The 17694-nt window shown below is 54.1% G+C and overlaps 1 protein-coding gene across 8 annotated transcripts in view; it reads right to left on the bottom strand.

Moving 5' to 3' along the window:
* Nucleotides 1-17694, bottom strand: part of TNS1 (tensin 1) — a 215060-nt gene that overhangs the window by 86881 nt on the left and 110485 nt on the right. For 4 of the 8 annotated variants that reach the window (XM_081143018.1, XM_081143019.1, XM_081143022.1 and 1 more), the window contains 3 exons: nt 7181-7222; nt 6313-6363; nt 515-564 (listed from right to left, as the gene is read on the bottom strand). In XM_081143018.1, the coding sequence (XP_080999144.1) occupies nt 515-564; nt 6313-6363; nt 7181-7222 (143 nt within the window). Of the gene's footprint in view, nt 1-514; nt 565-5293; nt 5418-6312; nt 6364-7180; nt 7223-7608; nt 7630-17694 lie in introns of those variants that run through there. The other 4 variants (XM_081143015.1, XM_081143016.1, XM_081143017.1 and 1 more) reach the window with 2 other exon arrangements.

Here is a 17694-nt window from a genome sequence, read left to right as displayed (position 1 = left end):
GGCCCTCTTTCTCTGAGGCCCCATCTTCCTGGGGCCAGATTCTCACTCATCTCTGGAGTCTCAGGGTGAAGGTGAGGCAGAGAGGGGAAGGCCACAAGCCAGACAACCAGAGAACCTGGGCACAGGGAAAGGAGGCTCTGTGTCAGCAAGGCGCCAAGTGCCCTGTGTGTGACCTTTAACAAGTCACCTCATCTCTCTGAAGCTCAGTTTCTTCATCTGCCAAATGGGAATAAAATGCTTACCTTGCAGGGTTGTTGCAAGGCCTAGATGAGGTCATGCAAGTAGATAAAGAATTCAGCTCAAGGCTGGCTTCCAGCTAGAACTAAGAGCATGACCCTTTCCAAGTGGCATCTACCTTGCACCCTCCAGCTGAGGCTCTCACATCTGCCCATGCTCCCTACCACTGGCTTTATGACTTCGGTCTCGGAGACCCAAAGGCATGACTTGCGGGGAACACCCACAGTGACCTCACTGCCAGCACCCTTACCCTGTGCCCCCCACAGGCCAAGCATACCTGACAGGCTGGGGATGGGGCTGGACACTCGGGGTGACTCTGGTAGAGCCCTGGAAAAGAGAAAAGAGAAGCAGCATTATGGAGGAGGCAGGTTGAGAGCTGTCCAAGGGCGCAGTCAGGGTCACGGGCAAACACAGATCCTCTTCTCGTTTCTCTGCCAACATTCCAGCCCAGGCACCCTAACACCCCAGAAACAAAGCAACCCAAAGCCAAAAGCAATCGCTGCCAATTCTGCATGAGTGTTCCTGAGTGTGTGTGAGCCCCCAAAGAGGCAGGCTTTCCTCCCCCCAGCAAGGAAGAAATCCCAAATGCTGAGAAACGAATCGTGCCCAGGCTGGTGCCATCTGTACTGAGTACACACTCAATAAAACAGTTACAGACTTGATGGAAACTCATTTCATCTCGATTCACTGGCCAAGGGGGGAACAGAGACTGCAAACATAAAAGAAGGAAAGGTGAGGGATGACACCCTTCTCTCCAGCTCTAAACCTTTCTCCTCCAGCCTTCATCACCCCACGCTCCTCTTCTTCAAAGCAGCAACGCCAAGTCATTCAATCAAAAGTTTAGGACAAGAGCAGCCAGGCATGTCGTGTACCCACTGAAAGCAGATCAGGCAGCAGATCGTGCTCCTAAGGACCCGCCGCCCATTGTATGTTACCCCCTCACTCACTCTCATTTCCAGGGCTGTCAGGTTTCACAAAACTAGGCAAATAGACTCAAGTTGGTGTCTGAAACGCCCCAGGGCACCCAGTGGCTCAGTGATGAAAGCTACGGCTCCCAGTCCCACAGCACCCTGCTGTACAGCCTTGTGTTACTTAATGCCCTGAGCCTATGTAATGTCACCCATGAAGTGGGGCAATCCATGTGTGTTGTTTGAAAATTTAAAGGAATTACCCATATAAGGCACATATATGTTGTTACCGTATTACATCCAGTACAATTAAAAGGGCAGTAAGAGACACAATCAAACCTTCGCCTCTACAGAAAATCAAAACCCTGCGTCACCTCTACCACTAGCCACCGCCCATCCTTTCAGCCACCTCACACGATGCCCAGCATCTAGAAGCCCAGACCCAGCTGGAGCCCTCTGAGCCCACTGGCACTCTCCAAACATCCCTGGGCCTCCAGAAACCAGCCTTTTCCAATCAAGTTGCAACCATCTCTTGGAGGAGACAGGACCGAAATCTGCCAATGAGAAGAGAAACTGAGGCAACAGTGACTCACCCCCAAGTCCTGGCAGGATTCACCCTCAGACTTTGGGCTCGACCTCAGGAAAAAGAAGCCCCGTCAGCCCTCTCCAGGCCCCACAGAGCCCACAAGGTGGGAGTGGGTTGCCTTGGGAGGCCCAGCTTCCAGTTGAGCCCAAAGTCAGGGCAGCCCCACTAAGAGAAGGACTCTCCATCCATCGGCTGTAAGCAGGCAGCACCCGGAGTCCCTTCTGCCTGGGCTCCCACCCAGCTCGGAATAGCTCAGCCTCAGTGGGCAGCAGGAGCAAACAGCCAAGTGGGGCTGTTGGGGCAGAAAGTTTCTCTGTCTCCACAGCTCTCCTGGCCCTGAGGACTTCGACTTGCATGAGTCAGGCGTTGGGGGGGGGGGGGGGTAAGGAGGGTTGTATTTGGTTTTCAAGCCCCAAACCAGGCTGTTCCAAAACTACCCACTCAGAGGAACGCAGAAACCCAACACTTCATCTATCTCCACTCTGCTGGGCCCTGACGAGGAGTCACTGAGCCTCCCCAGACCATCGGCCTGGCTCCAGGCCCCAGGGCCACCCCACTATAAATAGCCCCTCAGGATTCATCTGCTGCTGATCTACAGCCACTTTTGGAGGCAGCCACCACAGCTGCTTCAAACAACTGGAAGCCACAACCATAGCCAGGGCTTGAGGTGTGGCCAGGACCAAGGGTCCAGGCCCAGGGAGACAGGAAGACAATGGGATATTGGGACAGGCCTGGTGACGGGACTGGAGGGCCGAGGGGGACCTGGAGCTTCCGTAGCACAGGGTGAGAAGGATGAGCAGGGCAGGAGAGCTGGCTCCCGTTTCCCCACCCCCCTTCCCAACGTTACAACACTCCACATTCCTTAGCCTCCCCACCCCAAAAAAGCCAGGGAAGATAAATAAAAACTTGGCCCCAACCAAGTCTGGCCATGCCGCCTCCAGAGGTGATAAGACAAAGTCCAAGCCTGCTCTGCTCCAGTGGGCCAGCCAGGAAAGTGGAGGCAGGGGAGAAGCTGCCCTGGACAGTGACCCCACCGCAGAGGACTGGGACGAACAGCTGGATGGTCATCCGCTGATGAATCACTGGGCTGCCCTCTAACCGATGGGGCTTCCTGTTTTCTGCAAAGTTTGGGGGCATGTGACACTCGCTGGCAGAAAACAGATGTGCACAGGTGACACGTTCGAGTGTTGGTGGACACAGAGCCACAGGGAGAACTAGAGAACCAAAAATAGGCGGGGGCTGGGGGAGCAGGGGGCATGTGAGCAAACACAACCTAATGCTCAAAAAACACAGGTGACCTCACACACGAGGCTAGAAACAGGCGTTTTCCAGCATGTCTAATCATGCAGGCCTTTTTCAAGAGGGCTGGGAGATGGGAAAGATGTGGTCATCTCTGCCACCCAGCATTGTGCTCACTCCCTTAGTCAGTAAACTTTCACTGAGAGCTACAGGCTGTGTGCCTGGCAGCATTCTAGGCACCAGGGGCCAGAGGAGGAGCCCTGACCTCAGAGAGCTTATGTTCTCAGAAGAAAGGTATTCATCAACGGGGCCCTGGGAGAAGCAGCCCCTCGTTTTCACCAAGCAATCTATAAAATGCGTCCAGCACAGTCTCATGTGATTTCACATCACTGACCTGTTCCACTTAGAGCCCTTAGGGAAAACTACCAGAAGGCTCTACAATAGTACTACAAAGATTTTATTTTGAAAAGAAAAATAAGCTCTCTGCTTGCCCGTAATCCCAATCTTTTCCTCACGGAGACTCTCAAAGCCCTTCATCCACATGGCTTTGAACTTCCTCCCAGCTCCTACCAGGACATAGATCAATAGTAGGACTTTTGATTCAAATCCCTGTGCACCAAGAAGAACTCTCCCCTATTGTCATCACCAAAATAGTCTCTCCTTTGTTGACAGAACACCACCAAAGGAAATTCCACAGCCTCTCCAAACAGGGTCTTACTTCTCTTACTACCGGTAAGTTCTTCCTGGTATCTGACCCTCACCCTTCCTACTGCAGATCCAGCCAACTCTTTTTGCCTTGGCCCTCACTGCTGACTGCCACTCAGCCATTCCTGAGCACCTCAGGCTATGGCCTTAGGCTCTGTTATCCACCCTCTTCCCCACCATGCAGCAGGGAGCTGAACGCCAGGACTTGGGTGGGGCTGGTTAGAGCAACCACTGTGTGGAAAGAGTCCTGCCTTCCTTTGAGGTCCACAGACCAAACACAACAGCTCTGGACCAAAAGAAAAGCTGTTTCCTGAGCCCCGGTCCCCAGGGGGCACATTTGGGAGGAGGGTCTGTAAGCAATACCAGGGGCCACGTCAGGCAGCCAGAAATCGGTGACCAACCTACGTCAGGAGCCCATCCCCATTCCTATGTCTCCTCTGGGGGCTGTGGCCACCCTCTCCTCCGACACCAGCCCTCCAGCCACACCCCTTCCTCTCTCCTTCCTGCCCACCAGCCTGGATTTTTCCAAAACAAAGTGCGACACAGCACACCATCCACGAACTCCACTACAACCAACCGTCGGAAGAAAACAGCCATTCCTGCTCTGAGTCCTGGGCCATGGGCCAGAGACAGGAAAACAGCTCAACAAACAGGCCTGTTATCACAGCAGCAGGCCCAGAGCTTCAACCACGTCGCCCTGAAAACAGGTCCCTTCACCTGGGGCAGACGGTGAGAGAACCCACTGGCTGGGCAGGGGACTGACTCAATCATCCCGAGGTCACCCAACCAGCAACAGGTGTCTGGGACCTTAAAACTTAAGTTTCCTCTCCTTCTTTGCAGTATCCAGGCCATTCTGGAATCTGCTTAGCCTTTCGCGCGCTCTTTAAACTAGACTAATAACCAAAACTCAGCTTGTCCTTCCTCCCATATCCGGACAAGACACCACCCTTACCCACCCCTTCACACACATTCATCCCAGATCAACAAAACTTTCTCCTAAATAAAACCTCCAGTCCCAACTAAACAGTCACCTTTTTCCTCCCCAGGACCAAAGTCATACACACCTTTGTGTCAAAAAGTTCTTGATGTCTAACTTCACTCTCTCTCACTGTAGCTTTACCTTCAGGGATCCATCAGACCCAGGGTGGGAGCAGCAGTTCTAGGACTTGACCTATAAGAGTTTCTAGACCATTGGCTAAAAGTCTTGGTTCACATACCACCACCCTGTCCCCCGCCAAGGGTTGGAAGTCCTGGATAACATTAGATCCAAGCCATGGTCCCAGGAAGAAATGGAGAAAGCATTGAGTCATTGAGCCCCTCCAAGCCTCTGCTTGCTTATCTACAAAATGGGGTCACAGCATGTGCCATAGGGGATGTCACGGGATCAAAAAATTACCCAGCCCAGCTCCTGGCCCTCGGTCAAAATAACAGTCATAAGACAGCTAGCATTTATTGAGCACATATCATATGCTTTGCATGCATTAAGCTAGTCAATCCTTAGTAGTAGATACTTCAAAAATTAATTTCTCCCCTGCATCCCGGCCCCAGAAACATCACAAACTCGGACAAGGGCCCCTCTCTGACATGTGTACTCTGTGCCTAGGGGACCCGCTCATACCTTGAACAGAGCCTTCCCCACTAATTTGAGAGACATGCTCCCGCTCCTCCCGGAGTACGCCTCCACCGTGCAGGGCTGCCCCAGGGCAATGTGGCAGCAGCGGTGGGCTCACCACAGAAGTGCTGCTGCCTGCAGAAGCTGCCTCCTGCTGCCCCAGCACCTCCCCCTGGGGCCCTCCCCACCATGGGTCAGGCAGCTGTCAGATGATAGGGCCTCATGCCATCAACAGCTCCCCCTGTGCCAACCGCCAAAACCACTCCCTGTTCCTCCGCAGATCAAGGCGGGCAAGGATGCAGAGGCCAGCACAGGGGCAAATTGTCAGAGAAGAGCGGGGAAGAAAAAGGCCCAATTCTGTCGGGCGGCTGCTCCTGGGGTATGAGGACAAGTCCCGACACAAGCATTGCTCAAAGCAGAGTCCTGGGGGAGCCCCTCTGCCCTCCTCTGGGGTCCTCCCATTTAAAGAATGTGCTCATTGACTTCCACCAAAAATGCATGGCAGGAGGAGCAGGGTGGACCAGCTGGCCCACCTTCCAGCTCCTCCTGAATCAGCGGCCCTTAAGCCACATGAAGGATTCTGCCGTTTTTCTGTCTCTAAAGAAGCAGAGCCTGCAGTTCCCCAAGGTCTGATGACCCTCTAAGGGCTCAAGAGTCCCTCTTCATCTCTGCCCTTAGTCCCTCTTGCTAGAGTGTTGCCCATTCTCCTTGCCCTTACCTGGGTGACTGCTCACCCACCACTCAGCCAGGCCTCACAGAGCCCCCCTCCTCCCCCCTCCCACCCTGGCAAAGTGATTGGCAAATGAGCTCTGCACTCCGCTGAGCTGGAGACCAAGGCCGAGCAGGAGGCCCAGTGTATACATAGACGGGGCCTGCTCACCATCCAGGCCCCTCCTCCCTTGCTAGCAACCAAGCTGGCGCCCCACTGAACAAGAGAGGTGTGAAACATCACCCACCCACCCACCCCCATTCTCTGAGTATCAGGAGCCCAGGTACATCCTTCTGTGCCCCCTCCCCACACTTACGTCTTCCTCGAGGCTTTTCCGTGTGTTTCCACCCCTGAAGGCTCCTTCTCCCTGGAGATAGAAACAGGGTAGTCAGAGAAGGGAGTCAAGGAAAGTAATCAAAAGTCACCAGGTCTTTCACCTGCTGGGGTTGGCAGGGGTCTGGGATAAGGGGACGGCAGAAGGGCCCAGGTGGAGTCGGGGAGACTTGGTTGTTTATTTCACTTTTCTCTTTGTCCACTAAAGGCCTCTCAGAGTTAATCAAACCCTCTTCTTTGTGACTCACGACAACTGTGGGAAATATTATTATTCTCATTTTGCAGATAAGAAAACTGAGGCATAGACAGGCTCATAACCTGCCGATAGTCACACAGTCAGAAGCTCGAAGGAGTTAGGATTTAAACCCGAGTCTTCCATTCCAAGCCACTCAATGTGGCCATTGCCGAGAGGCGCCTGGCAGCTGCTAACTCAGTTCCCCACTGCAGGACCCACTGACGTTTTTCTCTTCCACCTCCGTGCAGCCTTGAGGAGATCATCTGTCTCTCTGCTAAGTCAGGAAGATCTATTCAGAAAGATCTGCCTGGCTTTCCCAATTTCTACATATTTAATAAAGAAACCCACATTTAACCACCGGCTTCTCTCCGCTCCCACCCCTGCCTCTCCCGCTCTGCCTGCCCAGTTCCCCAGCAACCCATTTCCAAATACATAACTGATGGTCAGCTGCCCAGCTCCCAATGTCACCCATGTCTCCACCATTTCCCCCAAGTTCCCCAAATCTACTCCAGAAGGATGTCCCCAAACATCTGTCTACTTTCCCCAAATCCATCTTCCACTTTCCGGCCTCTCAGGCTGCTCCCCACCCCCCACCCCGGGGCCTACTGTCACTCACCGAGTCCACTACATTCTTTGGTGCACTCTCAGTGTTGATAGGCTGTGGACGAAAGGAAAAAGCAGCGTGAGGCCTCAGGACAAACATCCCCGAACTGGCTCTCTCTCCAAGGCTGGTGGCCATGGGGGACAGAATGCCTCCTGAGGCAGGACATGACGCCAACCCAAGACTCAGATGTAACCTGGCTGTCTCCAAGTTAGGAGGCATCATTTGGAAAATAAAAAACTTCCTATTGGTACTATAAACATCCAGCTGGACAAACGTCACCCAGGCCTCTGACTCAAGCAGTCGCTGACCCTTCAAAAAGGAGCAAGGAGCAAGTAATCGTCACTGTGCCAGCATGCCAGACATCTTCATCAAAACCATCTCATTCACAACAAGCACCCCGTGACATGGGTATCATTATTACTTTTTTTTTTAAACCTCACCTGAGGATATTCTTTCCATTGCTTTCCAGAGAGAGTGGCAGGGAGGGAGGGGGAGAGAGAGAGAGAAACATCAATGTGAGAGAGACACATGGACCGGTTGCTTCCCTCATGGGCCCCAACCAGGGGTGAGGAGCGAACCCACAAGCCAGATACGTGCCCTTGACTGGGAATCGAACCTGAGACCCTTTAGTGCGTGAGCCAGTGCTCCAACCACTGAATCACGCCAGCCAGGGCCCATTATTACTTTTGAATCCCACTTTAGAGATATGCAGAAGTTAAATGAGTGGCCCAAAGTCATCAACTACTATGGGGACAACAGGATTTGAACCCCACCCTAGGCTCTGAGCCTCTTGCTCTTTATGTGAATTTGCAGCAGCCTGGGAGAAGAGGTCTGTGGGTCGTAAGTTCCTTCCAAGGCTTCCTCCCACCAGCCCTGCCCCTGCACAGACCTCAGTTTTCGTGCTCCAAAGCTCTGCTCCATCCAGACCTGCCCCCTAGATCCCTTTACTTATTCTCACATCCAGGCCTTTCTTTGTGGAACAGCTGCCCCTCTTTTCCTGTAAGGTCTCCTCTTCCATGAAGCCCTCCCTGAGCACCCCATCAAGGAGGACTCTGTCTCCCTCCTCTCAACTCCAGTAAGTCTATGTCTGTGCCATTTATCTGGTCATTAGTATATGAATAATCTCATCGTGGCAATATGTCTTATTTTATTTGTGATTCTATCCCACTTGCCTCCAAAACAGATTCAAAGCAGCATTTTTACCAACTCAGTTGCCATACCCCTCATGCCAGGGACTGTGATTTATGAGTATCGGGCCATCGGTACACACCTGTAGACTGATCCTGCCCCTCACCCCAGTGCCACCCTTTCCCTGCCCAGACCAACAGAAGTGCTTCCTGCTAAAGGCATCCTGCAAAGTGGGCTCCTAGGACTCCCCCAAAACAAGAGAGAAACTTCCCACTCCAAGCCCACCCCTGATCACAGTTTCTATGGCTCCGTTTCCAACTCAGCAGCATGGTTAGCAGGGCCCTGGAACCATGCAGAAGGACGTGAGCACGACTGCCAAGGTCATCGAACAAGCCTCTACCAAGATGAGCGTGGGCCAGGTTAAGACAGGGTGTCTCAGAATAGGAAACACCTGCCCCAACCCCAGCCCAGGACCTGAGGGGCAGCTGCTGTGTCTGTAGACAGAGGAATGGACAGAATGACCACTGAGAGGTTCCAGCACCAGCGCGAACTGGGCCAAGATGGACGTGGAGGAAGAAAGCCAACTAAGCTGAAGGCAGCCGTGCTCTTTCTGGAAATGGCCCAGACTTTACCCCTCCTGCCTAGAAAGAAGACGGATGGCTGAGGCCAAAACTTCCTTCCAGGGGATGAAAACTCCTGAGGGTAGTTTAGGGCCAAGGCAGCTTAGGATAGATGAGGGAGGACAGGGTCCAGGAATGGAGCAGCAGGAGGGGAGGCACATCCAGCAGCCCCTCTAGACCCCAGGTTGGCTCACCTGGAGTCTGAGGATGGCTCTGGAGGAATAAAGATGACACATCCCACCACTTCCCAGCCCAGCCCTAATCCTCACCCAGCCACCTCCCAGAGACCCGACTGCTGAGCCACAGGCCACTGGGCAGGGGGCAAATGAGCCCACTGGGAAATCCTGGCCCTCTGACCCCCACCTGTCAGTCCAGGGCTCTGGGAGAGGGAGGAATACTCCTGGAGGGCAGATCACAGGGACCTTCCATATGCAGTCTACAGAGCAGAACTGAGATCTGAACCCAGCTCTCCCAACTCCAAAGCCCTCACTCTTCAGTCTGCTGAACCAGCCTCCCAGACAGGGTGGCTCAGAAAGGACAGCAAGGGGGTGAGATGGAGAAGCTGGGGATGAAGTGCCCGCCCCAGGCTATTACAGGCCCTGAAGAGCCCCCGTCCTGCTCTGGGGAAACCTTCGAGAAGGCCAGGACCCTTCTGATGAGCAGTGTGAGCCAGGGGGCCTTGAGCTTGAGAGTGCCTCAAAACACTTGCAGGGCTGCCGAAACACAGGTGCTGGGCCCTCCCCAGAGGGTCCCAGTAGGCCTCTGGTAGGACCTGAGAATGAGCATTTCTAACAGGTTTCCAGGTCTGGGGATGACACTTTGAGAAGCACTGGTCTAAACAGACTGCCAGGGGCATGTCCTGACTCTCTGCTGCTAACTGTGTGACCTCAAGAGGGTCACTTCATCCTTGCTGCTCAACAGGGCCGACTGGCTCTACGTTGAAAGAATCAAATGTGAAGAAGCACAGAAAGCACCAGGACAGGGCCGGCACTTGGGAAGTGCTTAGGAAATGCTAGCAGCTATTTACCCTCTCCACCCCACACTCCCCAGGCCCTCCCCTCATCCACCCTGCCCCACCTTGACCCTCCTGCCCCACCCCTCCCATGTCTGGCACGAAGCAGTAATTGAGTCAGTATTAGAAACCACAGGCCTCAGCAGTGCAAGAGAAACTTCTCTCCCTGCCAACAATCATCTGAGCACCGTCCCCTTGGCCCCCACCCCTTCCCCGTGCCAGCTGGAGGCCGGCCACAGAAAGATGCTTGCCAGCCATCAAATGCCTTCAACTTACTGGTTGAGATGCTTTCTGAAGAGCTAAAAATTTCCAAAAACCCCTCCTGACCTAAACACCCAGTGTTTTCCTGCAGTGTTTGCAAACATGGCCCAGCAGGCACGCTGTGCTCCCCACCCAGCCCCTCCACCCCAGTCCTCCCGGGACTGAAGTCCTGCTTCCCTGTTTCCCAGGAACTGCCAGCTCTGGGTGGACTGGGAATGAAAACAGCGAGGGACTGATAACATGAAGGTGGGCCTCCCCTGAGGCCAAGCCTACCCCAGGCCCTGCAGGGAGGCTTGGGTATGCTATAGGGACGCTCCCAGGCCGCCCCAGCTGTGGACTCCTGAGGCGGCAGCCCCAGAGTTCCAATGCCTGGCAGAGCTCCTTCAGCACACAGACACCCCCACCCACTCCCGTACACTTGCACACACACAGGTACACCCACACCTCCATCCTTGCACACCACTCCTCAGAACAGCTCGGAGTGGGACTTTGGACACCATCTCCTTCTTCCCTGATTCACAAATAGAGAAACTGAGGTGCAGAGAGGTCTGACTGGCCCAGCCTCTCAGGGTGAAATACATGGCAAGAATGGACTTGGCTCCAGTCTTGTAAAGCCCACTGCTGAGCTCAGCTCGCAGCACCTCAGCCCCATCCCCAGCCAGCCTACAGGCAGGTAGCTGAGCACCTCTCCGTGAGCTCTTCTCCTCCTTCCTCCTGAGGCTCAGGTGCAGAAGGATAGAGCAGATGGAGCCCAGATAGGGACTTTCCCCATCTGTCCCCACCCACTGCCCAGTCCCAGGACAAAACCTGGATCTCAAGGACCCAGGCTTTCCAAAGCTGAGGGCAGCTGACCACAGCTTCACCAGGAGTCTTAGAATGCCCCTGGCCTCCAGGCAGGGCAACTCGAACCCAGCTCAGGAGCAGGTGGCAGGGTGTGGACCTGGTGCCCCTTGACAACCAAGTCTTGCTCTTCAAGGATCTCAAACCCGGGAGTCTGGAGCAAGGCAGAGACTAGGGTGAGGCGCTAAGGGCAAAACATTTAAGGAGGCCTTCATTCTCAGGCTGCTCCAAGTGCACCTGCCTGACCCTGAGAGCAATGCCTCCTCAAATTATGCACCCCAGGGGCCTCACTGGCCTACCTCTTCCTAGACCTGGTCTGGAGATACCTTTCATAATGTTAACACAATAACAATGACTCATTAAGTGTTAATGCAGCCCTGGGCATAGCATTAGGTTCTTTGCTTCCATGGTCATCAATCTTCATAAACATCCTCATACCAATGTGCACAAGGTAAGCATTAACCCATTTTACAGAGGAGGAGACTGAGGGTCCGCCAGATTAAATAATTTGCCCAAGGTTACACAGCTACTAGGTAGGTAAGAGGGCTGGTATTTGAACCCTGCTCCTTACATCCATCCCTTCATGCTGTCTCCTCTCCCTGGAGATGCTCTCCATTCAGTTCCTCTAACCCTTAAGTCAACTGCCCTCATGCTGGGAACAAGCTTTCTGTGACTTAAAGACTAATTGTCTCAGACCCTCCAGAGGAAGGGACTCTTCAATCCACTTCCATAGGAAGAGGAGGAAATGGGCTGCAGTAGGAGAGACTGAGATCAGACATCAGAGAGAACTTCCTGAATACGAGGGGTTGTGACCACAGGGTGGATAAGGGAAACTGCACATCCTTTCCTCAAATTCTTTCCCAAAAAAGACATGCATGCTCTCTCCATGCCTGCATTTGCCCACCGCCAACTGTGTGGGCCCCAGGAGGGGTGTTCTGCAGAGGCTGGGGGTGGCTGAGATGACAGCCTGGAGGTTCCTGAAGTAGGACATGTTGGCGGCCTTCGGGGAGGGCGGGCTGGGAAAAAATGTATCTGTGGGCTGCTGTTTTGGAGGAAGGAAAAGACAGAAGGACATAGCGGGTGGGGGGAGGTACCCAAGCCTGGGGCTGGGGGAGGGGTCTGGCGCAGAATTCGGACTCAGCCTCCAGAGGAACATTCCGTCCAGAAATTCCTCACACCCTCCCCCTACCCCCTCCAGCTCTCCCCACTCTTGCCCCCTGGGAGGCCTGGAATCTGGGCAGTTTTTCAGGCCAAAAGACCCCGTGACATCACATCTGCTGCCATGGCAACAAACTGTGAGGTCATGGGCAGAGCTGCCTATTAGGGAGGGAAGGGAGCTGGTGGGTAGGGTCATGGGGGCTGGAATGCCCTCAGTCCCAGGACCCAGAGAAAGTTATTCCAGGCTCACTTGTTCTAAAAATAGAACCCTAAGCGGATGAAGGGAGGGGGCTGAAAGCAAGAAAGAAGGGCAGGGCAGCACCATTTACTGGGCACTTAGAGGGGGCGTGGCAAGGATGGCACATTATACACCCCACAGCCTGTCTGGGGGGACCATCAACAGACAATAACAAAAACAACTACAGCAGTGGCTGCAGCAGCAACAAACGGAGCACTTTGAACCCCTTTCGGCAAATGAGGAAACTGAGTCTCCAGGGAGGTTGGCCAGCTCCATATGAGCTCTGCTCTACGCTTCACCCCTCACCTAACGAATGTTACTTCCTAGCATCCTAGGAGGGGGAGCTGATGGGGGCATGATGGAGGGCATGGAGCAGGCCAGCAGCCAGGGTCCCCTGAGTGTTTGGGTAAAGCTGCTCCAGGGGCCACATCCTCTTCCAGGCAGGCAGAGGCCACCAGAGCAAAAGAACAGGCTGGATGTGATTAAATGAAATGTGATGCCTGATTTTCCCAGCACCCTCAGGGGAAGGGCCTGGGCAAGCCCGCTCCTGTCCTCAGGTCCTTCTCAATTCACCCTGACGGACCAGCACCCAACTCCTGGCTGAGGCTGGGCAGCTGCGGGCACTCCCACCCCATTGGCTCACACAAGCTCGCCAGGCTGGCCGGGCTAGGCTGGAATATTTCTCACCCCCTCCTGCCACCCTCCCTGCTGGATGCTATTCTCCTACCCATCAGCCAGGGAACTGGGAGTCTGTGCTTCCATAGGCTCTTCCTCCAGGCCCCTCTGATCTCCTTTGCCCATGCTGAGCACCTGCACCAGCCTCACCTGGTCTCCCCACCCTCCTCCTGGCAGCCCCCTCACCAGCGAGCCACACCCCACAGCTGGCAGCTGACTCCCAGCTCTCAAACCCTGCTTTGGGTCATTTCCCCACTCAAGGACCCATAATAGCTCTCAGTGCTTAGCTCATCAAGTTCAAGTTCCCCAATATGACTTTTGGACTCCTCCCTTATGTGGCCCCTTCCTGCTTGAGTGGACTCCACTGCCTTCTGCCTTCCTCTCTCTCCTCTCTATCTGCTCACACCCCCTTGGTGCCCATCACGCATGCCATGTTTGTTCCTGCCTCCACACACTCAGGCTGTCCTGGCCAGCACCCCAGCCAGAGCCACCAAGGTAAGACAGCATTGCCTGGCCTTCTCATGCCCCCAGCAAGGACACTGGGTTTGCCCTGGCCCCTATCAGTCTTGGTAGCCTGTACCAAGGCCCTGCCCCTCCTCTGTTTCAGCCTTGCCACCTTCTGAAAGGTCCTCTCTCCTTCTCTCCTCTCTCCCATTTGCTCAAATCCTAAACTGGACTCAGAGCAGGAGGCAGACTTCCTCAGCCACCACAGCACACACTGATCCCTTCCTTCCCTGGACCCCAAAGCTACCTCTACTAAGAACACCTCCCCCCATCGAGCACTACTTGTTTCCACAATATAGTTCTCTCTCTCTTTCCCCTTAGCATGGTCCCCCAAGGGCAGGGCCCTTCATTGGACTGGGGCCTCTCCCAGTGAGGGTCATAGGGCAGGTGGTCAGCACATTCATGGATGCCCTAACCTCAAGGGACCATGTCCCTTCATAGCCCAACCTGGGGGCAAGACCTACATGAGCTGGGAGGATTTCCACCCAGGGACCCCCCAGGAAGGGAACCTCCCATCAACACCTGCTTCACCCCTAACAGGTGTCAGTGAGTGGGTGTTCCAGTGACCGACAGCAACTCCCACAGATTGCCCTGTTGTGCCACTTTAGGTGTTAGAGAGCTTTGCTTTTTCTTTAACCCAAGTCTCCTCCTTTCTGTAAGAACCTCCACTAGGCTCTACTTTGGAGAACACAGAAAAGAAGCCGATTTGCCCTTCAACACTTTCTCACTCCCATTCTGCACCACGCCCCCCAGTAGTTTCCTTTTCAGGACTAAGTCACCCTAGCTGTTGCACAAACTGGAATTCCCCACCCCCTCACCACTCTACGAATCCTCTTTGGAAGACAATGCCTGGAGTTGGCTCTCTTCTTTGAAAGTCAAGGCTTTCTAGAACTCATTTCTCCTGGCATTTTTCCATTTTCAAGAATCTCCCAGAGATGGCCACCTACAACCCACTCAGGGCTCTCAGATAAGATTCATTAAGGCCTGGATCACTCGCCCTGCAGACACCCCACCCCAACTTCCGATTCACAAGGATATTCAAGCACCCTCCATGGGGCCAGCCCATCTCTCCCAGTGCAGGTCCCCTGGGTGCCAGGCTGCATGTGCAGAGGCTCAGCATCTGGCCGGCCTCAGGGGACACTCCACATGGCTCTCACCCTCAGGAGATTCCTCTTGACTCTTACTTTTCAGAAGCTGAGAAAAGCTGCTTCAGCTCTTTCCAAGGATCAAGAGAGCCCACGGCAAACAAGGGCTCTCCCCTCTCCATCCTGCCCCCCACACCCATGCACCCCACAGGAGGGAGGTGACCCTAGGTCCCTTCTTCCCCAGGCCTTAGGCAACATCCATTGAATAGGACGAAAACACTGGTTGAAGATTAAGCCATTTTGCCCTGGCTGGCCTGGCACAGGCCGGAAAATGTGTTTGGCTGGCAGGGGCCCAAAGCTGGGCTAAAATCCTGTGCCCAAGATGGTCCTGGTCCCAGGAGGGTAGGATTTAAGTAAGATGGTTGAGCTGGGGACATAGAGAAAACATGACAGACACACAGACACACAGTGTGAGGCAAGAGGGAGGGGCAGGGAGGCTAAGTCCAGCCCTGCAAAGGCTGAAGGGCAGGCAGAGAATGCAAAAGGAAGGAAAAATACAGCCCGCCCTTTCCTCCCTCTTTGAACCTGCTCTGAGCACTGGCCTCCCCGCCCACGGTGAGGAAACAGGTGCTGAGTGCTCTCTGCAGGGAGCCAAACTTTCTCCCATTTCCCCAGGGCCACTTTCCCACTCCCTGGGGACAGCACAGAGCTCCCAGCTGGAAGCAGGCCCCCCAGTAAACCCCCACTGCCCATCAGCAGTCCAGTTTATTGAGCACCTCATCTGCACCAGGCATCCAGCTGAATGCCTGTCTTCCTGTCACTCAATAAACATGTATTGAGTACCTACTGTGTGTCAGACAGTGGGGATACAGCAATGAACACAACAGATAAAAATCCCTTGTCATGGAATTTACATGCTGGGGGGCTGGGGAGCTCCTTAAATAAGATAAGCAAATTAGACTCGGGGCTTTTATCAGATGGTGATACAGGCTGGAGGGGGGGGGCAAAGAAAACAGGGAGAGAGATAGGGTTGTTGGGGAAAGGAAAATGCTGACACTTGAGTAAGAGCTGAGGGAAGGAAAGAGCCCGGAAGGTATCTGCAGGAAAAGCATTCCAGGCAGAAGGAATAGCAAATGCAAAGGCCCTGAGGCAGCATCCTGACTGGTATGTTCAAAGACCAGCAAGAAGGACTAGGTGGCTGGAGCAGAGCAAGCAGCGAGAGAGCTTCTGGAAGGAAATGAGGTCAGAGAGGAAAGCTGTCCTTTAGGGCTGTGCAAGCCAATGGAAGAACCTCGATCTTTTACTCCAAGTGCCATGGCAGGCATTGGAGGGTTCTGAATATGCATTAATTAAACAGGTTAATTGCTCCTTTTATTCTCTTAACCTTACAAAGTTAAGTACTATTTCTAACTCCCAATCTGCAGAAGGGAAATTGAGGTTATACAATGTGTCAAGGCCATATTTCCAGGGACTAGGGAACTAGGATCCATAGGGAGGTGGTCGAACTCCTCTAGACCACTGTTGGGGATCAGTTCTGACTCAAGTGGAGGAACCTCTGGGAGCACAATCTTGTGTCACAGCCACTTCACCACCAGGTGGCTGATCCAACCTCTGTGAAGGGCACAGGTATGGCACATCACAGAGATGAGAAGATTCCAGGGCCTCGCTCAGGCTGGAGCCCCTTCTGGTAGTAACTGCAACCCCACCAGCTGGAATGTCAACCATTCACTCTTGTCCCAACCCTTGATCCTTCCTCACATAAACCAAGCTCACGAGACTCCCAGTGGCCAGGCATCTGGCTTCCGCCTGGAGAGCCCTAAACCCCAGACACCAGTCATCCTAGACCAGCCAAGGACATTCTGTTCTCAGGGGCAAATCAGTTGGGTTGGACTGATGAAAGGTCTGCTCACCCCACCTCACCCCTCCCACCTGCCCTCCACAGTGTCTCTCCAAAATCCCAGAGAGATTGCTCACCGGTGGCTCCAAATGAGGCCTGCACTCTGGCCTCATCTCTGCAGCACCCACAGCGCACCCCACCCACAACCCCCACTGTTGTCAGATGACCTTCAACTGGGCTCTATGCAAATAACACCCCACATCTGGAGCAGCACAGCTGGGCAGAGCTGAGGCCCAGAAGGACTTGAGCCCTGTGAGACCAGGGAGGAGGGGCCCTGCAAAGAAGGGAACTTCTCAGCAGGGCCCGGGGCCCAGGTGCAGAATGCGATGGCACTGCACTGGGTCTGGAGGCATCTAAGTCACAAGCACTTTCCCATACTTTTATTTCATAGCATTACCAATCTGAATGGAGGGAATACTTATCAGCACTGAGAAGGCCTTTCGAGCATCTAGTTCAATCATCTCTCTGACAGAAAGGGAAACTGATGTCCAGAAAGAGGGCAGGACAGGACCACTGTTACATGGCAAATGGGTGTTGGAGGAGAAGAGACCAGTATCCAGACTGAGCAGGTCACCGCACAGGTGTGCAGACACCTGCAACTGCCTGGGCTCTGTAACACCCTTACCTCTCCCCCAGATCCCCACCCACATCAGTGTCATCACTTGCCCCTCCGCACCAGTGGGTCAAATTGTGATCACAGGGGCCCTCCATGACAGGCCCCCCCACGCACAGACATGCACACACACACATACCCGCAGGCATGCAGACCTCCTCCCCCCAGACTCCAGGGCCCTGCCCACCTCCAGCAGTGGGTGAAGAGCAGAAGAGACCTCTAAAGGGTAAGAAGGCAGTGAGAGAGCAGGAGGGAAAAGCTCCCAACATGCCAAATCCACCCAGCTGGGATCAGTCTGCAGCAGGCTACTCTCCACAGCCCACAACTCACAGGAGCCCTGCCCCATCCATGCTTTTCTGGAAGTCCCATTACGGAAGGGAGGGTGGAGTGGGGGACATGGAGAGAGAGCAGAAAAGCAGAATCAGACAAAAAATTTGGAGGTGGAACAGGCTACCTGAATGAGAGCAACTGCCCAGGTAGATGAATTCTGTGGGT

This window comes from Miniopterus schreibersii, assembly GCF_964146895.1.
Source record: "Miniopterus schreibersii genome assembly, chromosome: 7".
NCBI classification, from domain to species: Eukaryota; Metazoa; Chordata; class Mammalia; order Chiroptera; family Miniopteridae; genus Miniopterus; species Miniopterus schreibersii.
Note: the sequence above shows the minus strand (reverse complement) of the source record. Positions and strands in the feature narration are given on the sequence as shown.